Below are 19,102 nucleotides of genomic sequence, written 5' to 3' on the forward strand. Positions count from 1 at the left end.
TCTTTACAAATCAATCTTATACCCAGTGAAAGCATAAATTTTTCAGTTATATTCTAATATATGATAAAAAAGGAAAAATAAAATGTTGTTATGATGACAAAAATTAAAGACAGCACAAAAATAAGGACTCAAGTCCAAATGACCCTCAAGTATCCCCTGAGCTTGTTCAATTATCGTTTTCTGTGAGTAGCCAGTTGAGTTTCTTGGTCTCAGTCTCGTATGCATATACATGTGATGCAGCCCAACAATGTTTTGCGCTCACCAACCATAGTTAAGCAACAAACATACAGAAGGAATTACTAATTTTATTTTTGAAGATAGACAGAAGGAATATCTTAATTACAAGTCTCAAATTTGACCAATAAAAATATAAAAATGTTTCCTTGGTAGGCTGGGCTTACATGAATTTGGATTAATCGAGTCAGTGCATCAAATACCAGATGGTTAAGGAAAAAAAATTCTTAAACACCGCCCTACGCCAAACCGATTTAACCCTTGACAAGATTGAAAAACTTTGAATTAACTTTCACCCTAAGTTGCTATGATTTGTTTCAGGAAAAAGGATTCACCAATGGCCTGTCATTTTGTCAACATTACCAATTATGCTGGAAGAAGGAAGACAGCTGTTTGAGCTACATGCAAGTTCTTTTCTATTTTACATGGTGTACGCTAGCTTTATAATCCCAACTATGAACAATGGGAACTATCAACTCTCTCCTATTGACAACCTCTTCGATAACTCTCGTTACCTTTTTGTTAGTGTCTCAGATTGGAGATCTCTGAAATGACAGAAAACAAAAAATTGAAAAATCACCTCCATGTTGTTAATCTTGGCTGATGGCAAGCAGCTGACACTGTTAAGCTTGCTACTTCCAAAGCAGAACAAGGCTTCCTCTGCTTCTTTGGCAACTAAAACATTGACATCTTGTCACAGGGTGTTTCAGTAACATGTTTATCTTGATGTCGAGGAAAAGCCCTCAAATGGTGTCCGATATCGAAGGCCAGAACCTATATGCCTTGTTGTGGGGCACGCCCAGCAACATACATTTGGGCCTAGAACCTGCATTCCCAGGCAAACCAATAAAAATGATTAAACCAAAGAAGTCGGAAAATCAAGACAAAAGAATTATGGACCAAGGAAAAGGAAGTTAATGATAGCATACAGAGAAAGAAGAATGATTACTTACTGATATCAAATTCTCATATGCACCAAGATCATATGGATGTGAATGCACATGACCTCCCTTTTCAGCCAGCCACATAGCTCTGACACCTTCTTGGTACTATTAGGCACTAATCAGTTATAACTTGAAAATAATCGATTAAAGTAGCATATATTCAGGTAGACAGACCTCAATAGTTGTCTTGTTTTGCAAAATCAGGTGCACATGCCAACCCAAAAAAAAACCCAGTGCCAAACTTAGTGGGACCAGTAGAAGCCCTGAAAGAATCTGCTAAAAGGAACAATATCTGAGCAAATGGATGAACGAAATAGTACTGAGAACAAAACTAGTTCATGAGAAATTACATATACTGTTCTGTAAGAACCTTCACTTTGCTGGTCGTGCTTTGGAGAATCAATAGTTATGCTACCAACAAGCAGAACCTGAAGATACAAATGTAGCAAGTGTTGAAGGGTCGCGAGCAAAGCAAAGATACTTAAATCTGTAGGTTATGTTGATCAATCAAATTTCATCATAAGCACCAAATTAGAAATACGAATATAAAGGAAGAAAGGATACAGGCATAGCATACCAAGATCATATACAGCCTCTAAAAGGCGTCAAAATGTCAGCTTCTTACCAGGGAATATATGCAAGCAATAACTGCGTATAAAACGAAGATGAAGAAGATCTTGTAGTTTGCATGGCCCACACAATTATTCATCCACACACAATGATGATCCTTGTATTCAAGAGGCAAATGATTTAGTATATTATCAAGGATATCAAGAAATAACATAAAAGTAAACATAGAGGCACACCATTCGCAGTACACATCTATTACATACACGACAATGATGGGCACGTGGAGGCTTATAAAGGGAACACTTCTGGCAGTATCTCATATCCCCACCCTGCAAAGTAATTCAACAGAAAAGAAATCACATCAAAGGACTCCACAATTAAATTTAACAGAATTTTTACTTCTAGTGTTAGTTTTAGGGATAAGGACCAAATTGATATCTTTTTACATACATCAAGTACTAGTTCAATAAGATTGGTATATATGAAGGACAAAAACAATTCAAACCCTATGCATCAAGGCTATGTTGCTCGGACTCTTCAGAAACGTCGACGGGTGCGTGTCGGATCCTCCAAAAGTAAAGCATTTTTGGAAGATCCGACACGGGTGTGGTAGCAATTTTGGAGAGTCCGAGCAACTTAGCCTTAAGGACCATTTTGGTCATTTTCTCAAGGTAGTTAATAGTTTGGTTAGAGAATGAGAAACAACATTCTTCAATTCAAATAGATATAAAATGTTCATACCTATTATACTAATTTTGACACACTTCCAGATTATACTTCTATGGGTTCTTTCAAGTTTATCATTTTTTGGATTATCTTTTTTTTTTTAAAAAAAGAAAGGTTCACTCAACTTGCCTGCCAGTTGAATACCAGTAAAAACACTACCCAGGAAATGCCATTCCTGGATCAATAATCTTTAGAGTGTTGAAAGACCAGTCTCTCAACCTTAAGTTTGCACTAAGAGAGAAATTACTACGTGACAAAGGCAAAGACCAGATTAAAGAATATATGACTTTCAATGGGGAGGAAATAGTAAGACATTCCGGTTTCATGTTTATAGAGGTGGAGCGACAACATTAGCAAGCAGGGAAAATAGTTATGAAGGTTCATCAATAAGTTCGATAAGGAGGATAGACTGCACAGATCTGTTGTAGCAATGAGTAATGGAGTAGAAGACGGTCAATGCAAGTCAAGACTTGTGGCAAATTCTAAGGGGTTGAGTTTGTGGAAACCAACTGGGGGCTTTGAAATCACATCAAATTTGAAAATTAATGATGGTACTTGGTAGAAGAATCAAATTCTGGTCACTATAGCAAAAGAAGTGTACATTGAAGGAAATTTTTCTAAACAATTTAATGTGCTTGCTGCAGAGTTAGAAATTGAGCTGAATGGACCATCCCTTTTTCTTGGGATGAAGATTGAGAAGGGAACTTTCTGAACAAGGGCATACTTAGGAATTGACGCCACTGTTAAAAGGTTATGATTTTTGTGGCCAGATTATAGGCTCTATTTACGAGTAGGGAAGAAAAGGGGTTATTTCTCTGCTAAGTCTCTCTACTCATTATAGTTGCGACAACTAAGTTTTTAAAGCACCTCAGTATTACATTGTGCTTCCACTGGCAGTGCATGCCACATTAGAGTACCTATTCAAAACAATCTCCATACAAGGGCAGGGGGACAGTGTTGGGTAATAGGTGACTTCTGCATGAAACTAAAAACATCTTCTTCTTTTTGCAGCATCAAGTAACAAAGGAGGTTTAGAACAGCTTGTTTCTTTTGCAATGGATTGGATTTTCTCGATATTGACAATGAAATGCTTATCTAAAGAGGCAACGACTTTAAAGAAGAAAGTTTTGGGATAGAGCACAGTTAAAGGGGTTCCAACCTCGACTTCCATAGTACAAAAGAATAATCCTCCGTGTTTTCATTCAGCTCACAGAGGGACGAAATCACTGTATACAGTTAACAAATATTGAAGTATCAACGTTCTGCCAGTCCACTTAAGACCTTTGCCCATAATCAAGCATTACAAGAGCAAGTATTTGAAAGGAAGATTTTCCAATAATTGACTTCATCCAGTATGACAAAAGCATCCAACAAAATAATTTTAACAGTAAATTCATTATCCTCAGGGTTTTGCTTGACTTGCTCACTTGTCATGCTTGGTGACATATTTGTTATTATAAACTCCACATGATCATATCATTATAATAACCTAGAAATAATTTCTTCCTGTATCTGCTACAGATGTTAATGCCATATTTCATAACTGGTGTACTCCATTAATATAAAACCAAAACTCCATTTCAGCAGAAGCACAAGCCACAACTTGAATCTAGTTCAATGTGTTATTAACTAGTTCACACACTCTAGCCTCTACCTCCTTAAAAAAAAGCAGCTCTGTGCACTAAGCAGCATAATACAAGTAGAATATACGACATTAAAGTAAATTATTAAGGTAAGGAACGAACAAAACCTTTCGCTTGATCTCTTGAACCGTATTCTCCGGGTCTTCGACATCGGGTATGAAGGAGCTAGGAACACGACCCGGATCAGTGTATATTGCAAGTGCATAACTCAAAATGCAGAAGAGAGCAACGACGGAAAACAGGATGGCGTTAAGTATACCGGGAGACGACCAAAGTCCCAACCACTGATCAATGAATACAAATACAGTGGAGAAGTAAATGTAAGCAATTGCCGCAGCGACGACGGTGACGTGGAAGGAGAATCTGCAGCCACGTGTTGCTTTCATCTCCGCTTTTCACTTGCCGGAGTGGTGGCTGGGAGAAGAGGATACAGACGGCGTCGCCGGCGAGGTTGGAGGGGGAAATGGAAAATGAATTTACAGGTTGGATCTAAGGCAAAATTGGAGCGGTGTTTGGTTGTATAGACTTGCAACTTAGATAACTATATTTAACTTCCGAGCCAAATATAATTGTACCCAAATATATATATATATAGCTTTAAAAATTAGTTAAATCACTCGTGAAAAAATTAATATTAGTTTTTAAGATAGAAAGTATTGAAAAATTATTTAACTCGACGTAAAATATTAGTTCCATTCATTAACTATTGATAATCTTAAAAATATTTTTTTACTTGACTAGTTGAAATTAAGCATATCTCCTAAATTATCGTCAAGTTTAGGATATTTTTAACACTTCTCTTGAATTTTTACTAAGAGTCTCATACTGTTACAAGAGTTTGAAACCACTTGTTATGTCATATGACTGCTCCGATCTGTATCTAAACTTAGTTAGTCCAGTAAAAAATTATTTTTAATATTATCAATAGTTTGAGGAGGAAACTAATAATTTGCACAGTGTGTTTCAATACTTTTCTCACATCCTAATGATCCTCTCTCAAAATCCTAATGATCCTAATTACTGTTCACTTTGTCCCAATTAATACAGCATATTTCATTTTTTGAGAAATCAAAAATTTAAATCTGACCAAAAAATTGTGCATAAAATTTTTGGTTAATTGATGCTAACTCTCTCTGTGTATATGTATAGGTCATATTTGAAGGAATGAAAATTTAATAAGATACGAAATATCTAAATAATAAACTTTAAAACTTGTGAGATTTACATAAGTTTTCCTTTTATAATTTAGAATTAAATAAACTTTGCTTATATTTTAAATTGAATACGCTCTTAATTATTTTAATGAATGTCCGGTAATTGATTATTAGAAGGGTTTGATTACAAAATATTCTTTCTTTTTCTTATTTTGAATTGACATAATTATCAGTAAATATAATTAAAAATATGTCAAAGCAAATTTGAAGAAACTTTTCTTCTTCTTAATTTTATGAAACATAAACAGACCAAGTTTTCGTGGCTCGAATATTAATTTCCAAACACATTTTTATTAAAAAAAAATGATCCAATCAATTCAATATTTACTTATCTAACTTGACTATGTAAAAATGACTACAATATTTCAAGTAGAAAAAGAAAACGTACAAATTAACGAGCAATTTTTACTCATGAACGGCAAATAGAATGAATAGTCATCGACCTTAATTCATCTAAAGATTTTGTATCATTTGATTTGTTAATTTATTATTTTTAGGAAAGGAAGGTTGTTCTTTTTCTAATTAATACCAAATAAATAAAAAATATAATTTTCTAGTTAAAGGAAAGCTCGTTTTAAGTGAGTGTACAAAAAGCTTTTTGAATGCACTCTGCTGTGCATGCTGGCTCAGATCGGGGATCAACTTTTGACTTTTGGCCGATGCAAGGTTCCGAACATAACCAGATAACTTTATTATTCAAACTGTATAAATATTGATTTCATACAGTACAGTAAAAATATGAGGCCGCTTCTTCGATACCAACATTGTTTGATAGAAATTAATTGGAGTTTGAGTAAGTTCAACTGTATTAGTTTAATAACTTGCAAATATGAAGGAGCTACAAGTTCCATAGGTACTTATGGAAATACTAATGCATATGGAGTATAATAATAATTATTTACTTGTCTACTTGGTTGAGTTTGCCAAGACCATTGCAATTTGCACAAACAATCTGAACTTGATCTTTTCTAGCTGCATTCGCTTTCAAAGCTGCCCCTCCTTTCCTCACAAATCCTGCTCCATCACATTCTGGACACCTATTATTATTAAAAATTCAGAAATTCACATAACTTTGGATTGATAAGTCGCAAAATTGTAGCAAAAAGAGAAAAATGAATGTTAGTACAGGTCTTTGCGAGAAAAGAATATAGGGAAAGCAGTTCCGAGTAATGCTACAGCAGCAGCACCAGCAATTAAGTAAACTGTTCCATCGGATGAAACATCTCCAATGGCGGCCACAACTTTCAACGATCTCTGTTTTTTGTTTTTATGAGTTACAGGGGATTTTGTACCAACAATATTTGATGGAATTACAAGGGATTTCTTCACTGAGAATTGCACACAAGCTATAGACGAGGAGGCCATGGTGAAAAGATGTTATATGTTTTTCTTGGATGTGAGATGGATGATAAGATATGGTGGTGTAGTATTATAAATCAAGTGACAGATTGAATTGCTGTTGCTGCCACATGTGACAAAAATTGGATAAGGAATCCACATCAGACTCAAGGATAAGTGGGCTCACTAATATACTATCGTGGAGATTTTTTCCCCGTGATTAATTTAAAAATGTGGTAAGATTCAATATCGATATGGAACGGGAAAAGGATAAGTGGGGTCCCAAAGTTCCAGATTTTCGCTGTCCAACCAGTTTTTTCTGTGTTATTTTTTGTTTGGGTTCGTCGTTACTCTTGTACTATTACTATCATACAATTCTTTTTGGATAATATTTTTTATTTTCTCAATATTGATAATTATAGTTGACACAATCATTTAATTAGTTACTGCAGTTAGTTAGTTAGAACTAGTTAGTTTATCCCTAATTCTGTTAATTCTGTTATTTTTCTTGTTACACAGCTTTGGATGCTTTCTACTTTTCTGCATTGTATAAAAGTGTGATACCCTCATAATAAACACACTCTCTTTTCCCCAAACTTCCATCTTCTCTGTTTCCTCTCTAAACATACGTCTTCTCTAACTTCTCTCCAAGTTCATCCATGGACAATCGAAGCATGGTAATGGAGTATTTTTGATATGGTATCAGAGCAGGAGGTATTTGCTCTGTTTTCTGTCGTTGTGTTGATCGAATTACTTGTTTTTGTTCTTTGTGTTGTGATTCTGATCGATTGCTGTAGATCGAATTACTTGTTTTTGTTCTTTGTGTTGTGATTCTGATCGATTGCTGTAGATCGAATTACTTGTTTTTGTTCTTTGTGTTGTGATTCTGATCGATTGCTGTTGATCGAATTACTTGTTTTTGTTCTTTGTGTTGTGATTCTGATCGATTGCTGTAGATCGAATTACTTGTTTTTGTTCTTTGTGTTGTGATTCTGATCGATTGCTAGATCGAATTCAGATCGATTTTGTTTTTCTCTTCTTCCGCTGCATTCATTCACTCAGATCCTTGAATTGAATCACTATGGCAACTGAAACTGGTTCAACTTCAAATGATACTACTGTAAATGGCAGTAGTGCTATCAATGAGGAACTCAATTCACCTCTGTATATGCATCCCTCGGATAATCCAGGTGCTTCACTAGTTCAAGTTCCTTTTGATGGAGTAGGATATAGATCATGGAAACGAAGTGTTCTTAGAGTGTTATCGGTGAAGAATAAGCTAGGATTTATTAATGGTGATTGTAGAAGGCCTAATCCGGGAACACCACGATTTCGTCAATGGGGAAGATGCGATGACATGGTTACTTCCTGGATTCTTAATTCTCTGTCAAAGGAAATTGCAGAAAGTGTGGAGTATGTTTCTGATTCATTCGAACTGTGGAAAGAATTAGAGGATCGATATGACCAAACCAATGGTGCAAAGCTATATCAAGTTCAACGTGAAATTAACGAGTTATCACAGGGAACTTTAGACATCACTACTTACTACACCAAGATGAAAAGACTGTGGGAAGAATTGAACACATTACATGCGAAAACTCAGTGTAACTGCAATTGTACTTGTGGAGCTAAGGATAATATGTTCAAGGTAGATCAGGATAGAAAATTGATACAGTTTCTTATGGGGTTGAATGAAGTTTATACTGTAATTCGAGGGAACATTCTCATGTTGAATCCATTACCCTCTCTAGCACAAACCTTTTCCTTGTTGATATAGGATGAAAAGCAAAGAGAAATTAAGCCTAACACTCAAATGTTCATGGAGTCTACTTCTCTATATGCTAAAGGTGCAGGGAAGAAAATCACTGAATCTGTTAACTTCAGTGGAAATAGCTCAGCAGGAGCAAGTACTTCTAGGTCCATGAAGCCAAATTACCCTTCCACAGATAACTCCAATTTCAGAACAAATTACTCCCAGACCAGTTCTTACAATGGTAGCAGCAGGCCTCGAATGGTATGTGATTATTGCAAAAGACCAGGGCACACTAGAGATAGATGTTATAAATTGCATGGTTATCCACAGATGAGCAATCAGAATCCTCCTAGATTTAACAAAGGCAAAGGTCTTATGGTTGATGCTCAGGGTGAAAATGGCTCAGGAGAGGAAAATCACAAAGGAAATCATAATGATGCAAGTCATCAGCTGACAAAAGAACAGTATGTTCAGTTCATGGAGATGTTACAACATTTTCAAGCTGGGAAAGACAATACTCAACAACACAATGATTTTTCAGGTGGTGCTGTGAATTCTGCCTTTGCAGGTATGATAGCATGTACTTCTTCAGTTGATTTTGGCAAATTATCATGCAGATGTCCTCACAATAAAATTGACTCTTGGATACTTGACTCAGGGGCCTCTAACCATATGACCTCCAACATAACCCTCTTAACAAATATTGCATACCTTCCCTGTCCTTTATTGATTACCCTACCAAATGGTTACAAAGTGAAAGTAGTAAAAATAGGTAGTGTGGTACTTGCATCAAACATTATTCTACATGAAGTCTTGTATGTGCCTTCCTTTAAATACAATCTTATTTCCATTAATTGTCTCTCAAAATCTATGCCTAAGAGCATTGTGTTTTTATCTGAATTCTCATGTACTTTGCAGGCCCCTTCAATGAAGAGGCCTCTGGTGATTGGTGAGGCAAAAGATGGGCTATATTTTTTGTGTTCTAAATGCTTGATGAAATCCAATCATTCTGGTGATACATGTAGCTCTTCAGTCTCAATTTCAAGTCGAGATGTTTCCAGTTTCAAATCTGTTTCTTGTCCTATTTCTTCATGCACACATAATAAATGTAATCAACATTCTGTTCCATTCAATAAAAGTCCTTGTGTTTCTGCCTCTTTTACCAGTGATGATGTAAATGTGTTGTGGCATAATAGACTTGGACATGTTCCTTTTGTGAAAATGAAGGAAATTAAGTCAATACCTGAGAATTTTTCTGCTAAACAACCTTTCATTTGCAATATTTGTCCCATGGCAAGACAAGAAAGAATGCCCTTTCCTCATAGCACTCATACTACTACCAAAATATTTCAACTTGTGCACATAGATCTTTGGGGTCCATACCATAATGTTACTCATGATAATTGTAGGTATTTCATCACTCTTGTTGATGATTACAGTAGGTGTACATGGACTCAATTGTTAGCATGTAAAAGTAACACCTTGGGAGTTATAAAAACCTTTTTGTCAATGATTGAAACTCAATTCAGCACATGTGTTCAGACCATAAGAACTGATAATGGACTTGAGTTTGTAAATTCAGAAACTTCCACCTTCTTCAAAACAAAGGGAATTATCCATGAAAAAACCTGTCCTTACACACCACAACAGAATGGTGTGGTGGAAAGGAAACACAAATACTTGTTAGAGACTGCTAGAGCTCTTCTTTTCCAATCAAAATTACCTCTTAGATACTGGGGTGAATGTGTGTTATGTGCCACATATATCATTAATAGACTTCCTAATTCTCATGTGAAAGGAAAAACTCCTTATGAGTTGCTATACAAAGCCAAACCAATCTATTCTCATATGAAAGCTTTTGGTTGCTTATGTTATCCTACAGTTCCAAAACCTCATAGGGATAAATTCCAAGCCAGGACAACACCCCATATTTTCATAGGTTACCCATTTGGATCAAAAGGTTACAAAGTCCTAAGTCTAGCCACTAAAAAAATACATATCTCAAGGGATGTAGTTTTTAAAGAAAATATTTTTCCTTTTACTATTTTGTCTGATGTTTCTTCTTTTCCTTCTGTTTTTGATTCTGTTCCCTTCATTGAAACTCTGCATACTAATGTTGAAACACAAACTGGACAACATGTTGACAATAATGTAGTTGATGCAAATGACACTTTACCTCACATTTCACCTAATCATGTAACTGAAATACCCACCATTCAGCACAATCCTGCAACTTCACCTATATCCAAAGCTATCAACAGACCATCTAGACAACATAAGCTACCAACACACCTTCATGATTATATTCTACCCAAAAATTTGACTAAACATTCACAGAACCCAAATATTTCTCTAAATACAGTTTTTTCCAAACACCAACGTATATCACCTGAGGTCTTGGCACTTGAGAGTCAAACTCTTGTGAGGAATATCAGTAATGATGAAGAGCCTTCTTCATATGGGGAAGCTGTTATGAATCCTGCATGGCAACAAGCAATGACACAGGAGTTTGAAGCCTTGCATACAAATCATACTTGGGATCTTGTTTCTCTACCTAGTGGCAAGAAGGCCATAGGATGCAAATGGGTTTATAAAGTAAAACACAAAGCTGATGAAACTGTTGAGAGGTTCAAAGCACGACTTGTAGTGAAAGGTTACACACAAGAGGCTGGAATTGATTATACAGAAACTTTTTCACCAGTGATTAAAATGACAACAGTGAGGGCTTTATTAGCCACAGCTGTCAAAAAAGGTTGGAATATATTCCAACTTGATGTTAATAATGCATTTCTCCATGGAGACTTGCATGAAGAGGTTTATATGGAAGTTCCTCCAGGTTTAGCAATACACAAACCAGGACTAGTATGCAGACTAAACAAGTCTTTATATGGTCTGAAACAGGCCAGCAGGCAATGGTATGCCAAGTTAGCTGAAGCCTTATATTCAAAAGGGTACACTCACTCATTGAATGACTATTCTCTTTTCCATAAAAAGTCTGAAACTTCTAGTATATTTGTTGATGTATATGTAGATGATGTGATTCTAACAGGGACTAATGTTTCTGAGATTGAAGAACTTAAGACCTTTTTACATGACCAATTCAAGATCAAAGATTTGGGAAAGTTACATTACTTCCTAGGAATGGAAGTTCTCTACAAAGATGATGGACTGATAATATCTCAAAGAAAGTTTGTTCTTGATATGTTGAAGCATTATAAGGTTGCAAGTATGAGTAGCTGTACTTCTCCACTTGATGCTGCAGTAAAGCTCCATGCCAAAGAAGGAACACCTCTAACAGAACCACTCTTTTATAGACAACTTATTGGAAAGCTGAATTTTTTAACTAATACTAGGATGGATATATCATACAGTGTGCAGCATCTCAGTCAGTTTATGCAAGATCCTAGGGAGCCACATTTACAAGCAGCCTTTCATATATTAAGGTATCTTAAGACAGACCCTACTCTAGGGATTTTTATGTCTAAAGAACAATCATATTGTGTCAAAGCTTATTGTGACTCTGACTGGGCTGCATGCCCTGACACTAGGAAATCAGTAAGTGGTTATATTGTGTTGATAGGGAACAGCCCACTTAGCTGGAAATCCAAGAAGCAAGAGACTATATCTCTATCTTCAGCAGAAGCAGAGTATAGGGCTCTAAGGAAAGTTGCAGGAGAACTGGTATGGCTGAAAAGACTATTGGAGGAACTAACATTGACATTACCTGCACCTATTGAAGTGTATTGTGACAGTCAGTCGGCTCTACATATAGCTCGAAATCCAGTATTTCATGAACGCACCAAACATATTGAAGTTGACTGCCACTTTGTGAGGAACTTACTTAAGACAGGCCTCATCTCGCTGCATTACATAAGTTCTGATGATCAGTTAGCAGACATATTGACTAAGACATTGACAGGAATCAAACATTCCTCAGCATTAAGCAAGTTATCTGTGTTTTCCACACCTCCAACTTGGGGGGGGGTATTGATAATTATAGTTGACACAATCATTTAATTAGTTACTGCAGTTAGTTAGTTAGAACTAGTTAGTTTATCCCTAATTCTGTTAATTCTGTTATTTTTCTTGTTACACAGCTTTGGATGCTTTCTACTTTTCTGCATTGTATAAAAGTGTGATACCCTCATAATAAACACACTCTGTTTTCCCCAAACTTCCATCTTCTCTGTTTCCTCTCTATACATACGTCTTCTCTAACTTCTCTCCAAGTTCATCCATGGACAATCGAAGCATGGTAATGGAGTATTTTTGATACTCAAAATAGTTTTACTACAAATTTTTTTGACCAGAGAGCTCTCTTCGATTTGGTTAAAAAGTTGATGTAAAGTTGTGACAGAATCGGTACATAGGATATTACTACATTATGATACTTAACTCCATTTCACAAGAATGACCTGGTTTGACTTGGTACGAAATTTAAGCACATTCCTCGCTACTAGAGCCCAGTTAGAATAGTCAACCGTGATCATAACAGGCAAATAGCGGGGGCGTTCCCACACTCTGGGTGCTCGAGCACTCAATGATCGATATGTTAGGACCGTAAATAAGCAGGTGTAATGTGGAAGCTAGCAATGCAAACCTCGAAAGACTACGAGTAGAAGACAACGAGAAATATACTAAAAGACACAAAAATTTAACGTGGTTCGGTCAATCGACCTACATCCACAAAGGAGATGAGCAATCCACTATAAGTATGAGAGTACAAAACCTCAACCAATTCACTCGGAATACATGGGATTATCACACAAGTGATAACGTATCGAGCTTGTAATTTTTGCTGATGAAGTTAGAAGAAACATTTTTCTATTTATAGAGTCCTAAAACTTTTCCTACAAAAAAAGAATTAGTCAATCCAAAATTTTTTCTTAAAAAAAAACCTATTTTATGATAAGAAATTACGGCAAATAAAGTCCAACCGGATATAACTGGATTTGATTTTCATTTTTAACATGTCTTTTTTTGCAGAATATTTTCAACCTTAAAATTTTAGAACTACCAACCTTAGAGTGCTGCCGCACTTTGAATGATGTGAGTGACAAAAAATTGTATACACCAAACAAAAAATGTACAATGATTCTTGGTAATCCGCCTAGTAAGACTTTAGTAAGGATTATTGAATATTCCTTATACTAAACTTATCAAACTTCTATAATTTGTCTTTAGGGGGCTAGTGGCGTTGGTGGTGCACCTTGCTAGCCATGCTAAAGTAGTTGTAGCACTTAGTAGCTAAACATAAAAAAGACTAAATGATTAGCAGTCATTTTGGGAATCGACATGTTCATTTACGACTCTTGACTTTTCAGAATTGTTTTTGCATTTGTGTTGGACATGCAATCGGTGAAGTTTTTAAAGAGTTCAACCGGTATAACCTTCCCCAAGCCTAACCTCAAGTAGCAAAGCCATGAGATTGGTTAAGTGTTCATCAGGTCATTTTATAACATTTTTGGTTTACCATTTTTTGTACGTTAAACAAAGTGTTTGGTGGTTTCTTGTCCTTCAATCTCTGTTATTTTCTATCGTTTCATTGTACTATTGTAATAATGTTCTATTACTATCAATTGTACCTTTGTTACATGCTTCTTTTTCAGGATTGTTTTTTCTTGAGTGTAGGGTCAACTGGAAAAACCTTTATGCTTCCAATGTGGTGGTCGGGTAAGATAAAGTCCATTAACCTCTCTGCTTACAATATGGTGGTCAGGTAAGATAAAGTCTGCATATGCGCTAGCGTTGTTAGACCCCATGTTGTAGGATGACAGTGGGTATGTTATTGTTGCTTTTTATTGTGATTCCTAATTTATTGTTTTTTACAGGTTCCTGTGTAAATCATATTTCTGCTATTAGTAATTTGCAGAAGCAAATAACTTGACGGAGTAGTAATTTTTGAAGAAACATTTGAGCAGCTGAGTTTTTAATTTTTAACTTGACTATGTTGGGAATGAAATTGGGTCAATTTACTTCTCAATTATCACAAAATTCCTCTACTTCTAAATTATTGTCTGAATCAATCAACTCGTTTCAAGACTTCTTCTATATCCTTATAATTATTCTTTTAGCAAGTCTCTGAACTTTGAGCTACTTATTTTCCCAGAAGAGATTTCAAAATGTAAATGTTGGGCACGGGCCATACCTATGTAGTAAATAAATAAGTAACAAGTCGTTTGAATTTAATATCAAGATATGCATAGCTGTAAACATGTTGTAATATTTAAAGACAAAATCAAAACATAGAAACTAGAAAAAGAAGAGAGTCATGGCATGTTAGGCAGTAGAGAGGATCATCAATTAAGGCTAAATGAAGTATTACAAGATTATAACATTTGTTTTTAGACGGTCAGGTCATGTCATGATGTGGTAAGCAAAACAGAGCATGACCACAACTCCAGATAAGCGTGACAAATTTTAGCAACATAATGCAGAAAAAACTGGAGAGAATAGATTTTGAAAACAAGGGTAGTCATTTATTTAAATTAGCCAAAATAAAATAAATCATTGCTATATATTGAATACAACCTAAACAAATTAGAATACGAAGTTAAACTCAGAATCATGATTAAAATCAAAAGGAACATGTTCAAGACAATTCAAGATAAAGCAAATTGAAGTAGCAAATAGATGACAAACGCATCAGTGAAGTCATAAAAAACAAAGCTTTTACAAACATCGATTCGAAATAGAACAAGTTACTGTGGAGGAAATGTTACCTGAACGGAAGAGCAATTCCAGAAAAATCAATTTCAAAACTAGCAGACCCAGAACAATATCTTCTATGTTTTTATATAAACTTTCATATTGAGAAAGAGAAGAAGAGAGCTTTATATAAAGGGTTCAATTCAAACGGCTAGCCAACAAAGGCCGTTCGATCTTGAGAAGAGGACAATGGAGGAAGGAGATGCCAACACCTGGCTGTACTGTGTGTCCAGGAACAAGACGTTGGAATTTCTTTTGCTCATGGGAATTGGGCCGGGTCGGGGTTCTTTTAACAAACAGTAGCCCAAAGGAAACCAAATTGAATTTGAGTGATGAAAAATTTCTTCTGCATTTTATCTAAAGATGAACTTTGAAGAAAAAACAAAAAACAATATTTTCTTCATATTTTGAAAAAAGTCACTTATTTTGTAGAATATTACAATAATTAAATATCTTTTTTTTTTAAGAAAAAATGAAGAAAGTACAAGATTGTATTTTCAGAATGGCTTAAATGCTCATTACATATTAATTTTTGAAATGATTTAGCAAACTCATGGTTAAACCAATAAAATTCATAAAATCATCATCTTTTGATTTTATTGGAGATGTTCTAGCTGGTGGTTCATTAAATGTTTTTTCACAAGTGTCAGGACTCAGGAGCACTCGCAATAGCAGTTAGAAGTCCTCGCCCTCAAAAAGTCATTTGCATCAAAATATCTAATCGCTGCTGATGTACCATCAACTATTGCATAATCATAATTTTCTTTACAAATTCAAAGGCATTGTATGAGAATATGTTCTTTTGCTTTCTGACCCAACCCGCTCAATTATCCCCCCTAATTTCATCTACTTCCATCATAATTTTTCCTGAAAATTTGAATGTGAACATGTTCTTTTGTTTGTTTAAATAGACTTTAGACTTGATTGTTAATATTTTTTGTGTTTGTTAAATAGTAATAAAGCAACCAAACCTTTTTATTTTGATCATTATATCAATCATCCAAACAAAGTGTAATAGTCGATTTCAATTCAATAGGCCTTAATAGAAATGATGTGCCTGATGTTATGTTTCGAGAAAATGTTATTACTTGATGAAGAACTCAACCTGTAGATTAATTTGCAGATTAGTCATTTGAGTACAGAGAGGGAGTCATTTACAAAGCAAATATATTGAAGTTCCAAATCAACAAGTTGATTACAGAAGAATATAATGGACAAAAACTGAAAACAAAAGATTATTTGGAGTTTGTATTCCCTTAACAGTGGAACACAACTGATTTACATAACAATATTAAACAGTTGAGTCACATTCTATAGCTACCCTCACAAATTGCCTCAAAAAAAGTTGAAGAAATAAAATACATCATCACTCCTGGAAGTTGACATGTCGCGCTTTTTTCGCCTGCATCCACACAATCAATAATGAAAACTTTTTAGACATTTTCGTTCTCCGATTATTAGTAAAGCTTTTTGAGAAAACAAAAAGATGCCCAACCTCTTCATTGTTTAGACGACTTTTGAGATTGGTGAAGGTTCTTAGAAAGTTCCAGTGTTGATGGCATCAGCGTTAGCATCTCCGAGAGCTGCCTCTTTAAGATAGGTTTCAGCCAACTGGACTCTCTTGACATTCTCTTGCTCTTGAACAAGCATGTTACCATACTCAAGGAGCTTCTCAAGGGTCATTTTTGGTTGCTCAAAAGTTGGGGGTCCATCTCTAGAGTTCAAAAGTTTTTCACCAATGAGTTCAATTCCAGTTCCTGAAACCCATTTCCTCACTTCATCGTCATATACTCGGGCCCTCAAAGCACCAAAGAAATCTGTTTGTTATCACAACACAACAAATGATCAGTTATTAACAGAAAGAGTTAACATAAATTTTCATTTTAGAATTCTTTAGTGTTTGTACCAATAGATTGTCCAGGGAAGGAATCGACAATCTTTACAACAGCTTCCTCAGGGACGTTGTCAGTTCTGAAAATACCCTTGCAAACACCAATTCTATCCTCCCTAGTTGGTGCCCAGTAGAACTTCTCCATACGACCATCACGGATAAGAGGAGCATACAATGTGGAGAAGTCGTTACCAGTGACAATAATGGGTACCCTGGCGTTCTCTTGCTTGTTGTACATACCGGGGAGCTGGACATTTGTTGGGTTGTCAGCAATGTTCATGAGGGTGGCATTCACCATCTGGTTGTTGACGGTGTATTGGGTAGTTCCACCCATTCTACCAGCTCCTGCATCGAGATCGTTGATGAAGAGACAACACATGTTTCCTTTCCTGATGATTTCAGCTGCCTCTCTGTACCTTTGCCTAATCAATTTAGCTGGCTCTCCTGCATTTCCACTTTCCAATTCTCCAGCACTCATCATAATGGGGCTGCAACACATTGGTAAGTAAGCAAGAGCCCATTTGACTTAACTAATAACTAAACATATACGAAATACTCACTTGATTCCCATCTTTCTGAAGACAAGCTCACATTGGAATGATTTACCTTGACCTTTGCCTCCCCATACACCCAAGATGAGTGGAACCTATAAGAAACACAAAGTTCAATTATTTTTTCAACCACACACAAAAAAAAAGGTATATGTTTTAACAGACCTTGATGTTGGGCAATGTCAAGAAGTTCTTGGTGATGTGAACAACAAGTTTGTCCATGAAAGCAGGGGCAATGTAGAAGCCGTCCAATTTGTTGTCCAATTGGTACCTACACAAATCAGGTAAAAAAGAATCAGAAAGCAATGTATGTGTGTTTCGTCAAATAGAGTGAGTAATGTCGTTACGTTTTAAGAGCCTGGCTGACGTATTCGTAGGAATTCATGATGGCGTGGTGAGTACCAGTACCGGTAGGAGCCTGGAAAAGACTGTCGACCAGACCCTTACCCCTTGCAATGTCCTGTTGGTCATCCGATGTGTTATCATAAAGACCCTTCCATCTGTCCTCTTTCGTTTCGTCTACTTCTTGAGCTACAACCCTCAAGTTCCTGTTTGAAACCTTGGGGCTGGAAACACCTTTTGCATACACTTTTTTCAAGGATTTTCCAAAGAAGGCTGTGCTTGGAACGGAAGTTCCAGCAACTGAGTTGTTCAAACTCAACTGCACCAACAATGTAATGTTCCCTTAGTAAAATCCAACAAACATACATATTCATGACAAAAGTTTACAAACGGAACACTTCTTGATGACTGTTTGGGTGGAGCTACGAGTTTGGTCGAACCCACTAACCATGGTCTAAATAGGTTATAACAAAATTCATTTTATATGTACAAAAAAAAAGCTAGAAATTATGAACTCAAATTCTGTCTCCCTTATTTATTAAGATAAATATGTTATTAAGCGTAAAATAATGATAACTTTGAAATTAATGAATCTCCAAATATATAAAAATATGTCCTTCCTGACTATGATATATCAATAAAACAGAGGAAATAGGCTTCTAGGACTAAACACCCCCAATTTTTTTTTTCTTTTTTGGCCAGTTCTCCAAAAAATTCAATATCCCCATCAAAGAACCCACAAAAAAAAGTCTTAATTCTAGTTACTACCCGAAATTATTAACATGATTAATAGCTTCTATTTTCACCCTTAATTCTTCTTTTTATATGTGGCTACTAACAGTTGAGATAGAATAATTTCAAGATAAGATACATGAATCTTGAACTATATAGAACTAAAAGACATGATAATTCAGTAAACAAATTGACATGTTTAGGAGAATTTGATGAGGAAAACAAGAATAACACATACTGGTGCTTTGCTGGCAGCTCCAATGGTTGACACTGAGGCAGCCATTCTTGATGACTAAACAGAAATTGATGAAAAAGCTTCCTTGATTTGCCTTAAAAATTTGAAAAAATTGTTGATGAAAAAAAAGTATGGGAAGAGATAGGCTTTATAGTAGTAGTTAGTTGTAAGGAGTGTATGGGAAATAAGTGTAACAAAATTATGTGGATTTGGCTTACCTT

The 19,102-nt window shown here is 35.6% G+C and overlaps 3 protein-coding genes across 6 annotated transcripts; all 3 read right to left on the reverse strand.

The window, feature by feature from the left end:
• Window positions 1–287: 287 nt before the first annotated feature.
• Window positions 288–5,865, reverse strand: LOC107002255 (probable protein S-acyltransferase 16). 3 transcript variants are annotated; one of them, XM_015200200.2, is made up of 7 exons: window positions 4,225–5,865; window positions 2,012–2,077; window positions 1,804–1,905; window positions 1,529–1,606; window positions 1,353–1,451; window positions 1,188–1,283; window positions 288–1,060 (listed from the first exon to the last, which is right to left on the reverse strand). In XM_015200200.2, the coding sequence occupies exons 1-7, from the start codon at window positions 4,501–4,503 to the stop codon at window positions 953–955; spliced, it is 828 nt and encodes a 275-aa protein (XP_015055686.1). In that variant the 5' UTR covers window positions 4,504–5,865; the 3' UTR covers window positions 288–952. The 3 variants fall into 3 exon arrangements, with proteins under 3 accessions (XP_015055686.1, XP_015055685.1, XP_027768131.1); XM_015200199.2 differs by having other exon boundaries at window positions 1,985–2,077; XM_027912330.1 differs by having other exon boundaries at window positions 1,005–1,060; window positions 1,188–1,273; window positions 1,985–2,077.
• A 217-nt stretch (window positions 5,866–6,082) lies between these two features.
• Window positions 6,083–6,752, reverse strand: LOC107002257. Its single transcript, XM_015200201.2, has 2 exons — window positions 6,458–6,752; window positions 6,083–6,368 (listed from the first exon to the last, which is right to left on the reverse strand). The coding sequence occupies exons 1-2, from the start codon at window positions 6,694–6,696 to the stop codon at window positions 6,230–6,232; spliced, it is 378 nt and encodes a 125-aa protein (XP_015055687.1). The 5' UTR covers window positions 6,697–6,752; the 3' UTR covers window positions 6,083–6,229.
• A 9,528-nt stretch (window positions 6,753–16,280) lies between these two features.
• On the reverse strand, window positions 16,281–19,102 carry LOC107002192 (ribulose bisphosphate carboxylase/oxygenase activase, chloroplastic). Of its 2 annotated transcripts, NM_001323428.1 has the most exon segments (9): window positions 16,284–16,532; window positions 16,626–16,661; window positions 16,663–16,673; window positions 16,675–16,947; window positions 17,037–17,509; window positions 17,582–17,667; window positions 17,738–17,843; window positions 17,920–18,233; window positions 18,885–18,978. In NM_001323428.1, coding segments are annotated over 9 exon segments (1,380 nt in total). In that variant the 5' UTR covers window positions 18,930–18,978; the 3' UTR covers window positions 16,284–16,496.

This window comes from Solanum pennellii, chromosome 10 (genome assembly GCF_001406875.1).
Source record: "Solanum pennellii chromosome 10, SPENNV200".
NCBI lineage: Eukaryota > Viridiplantae > Streptophyta > Magnoliopsida > Solanales > Solanaceae > Solanum > Solanum pennellii.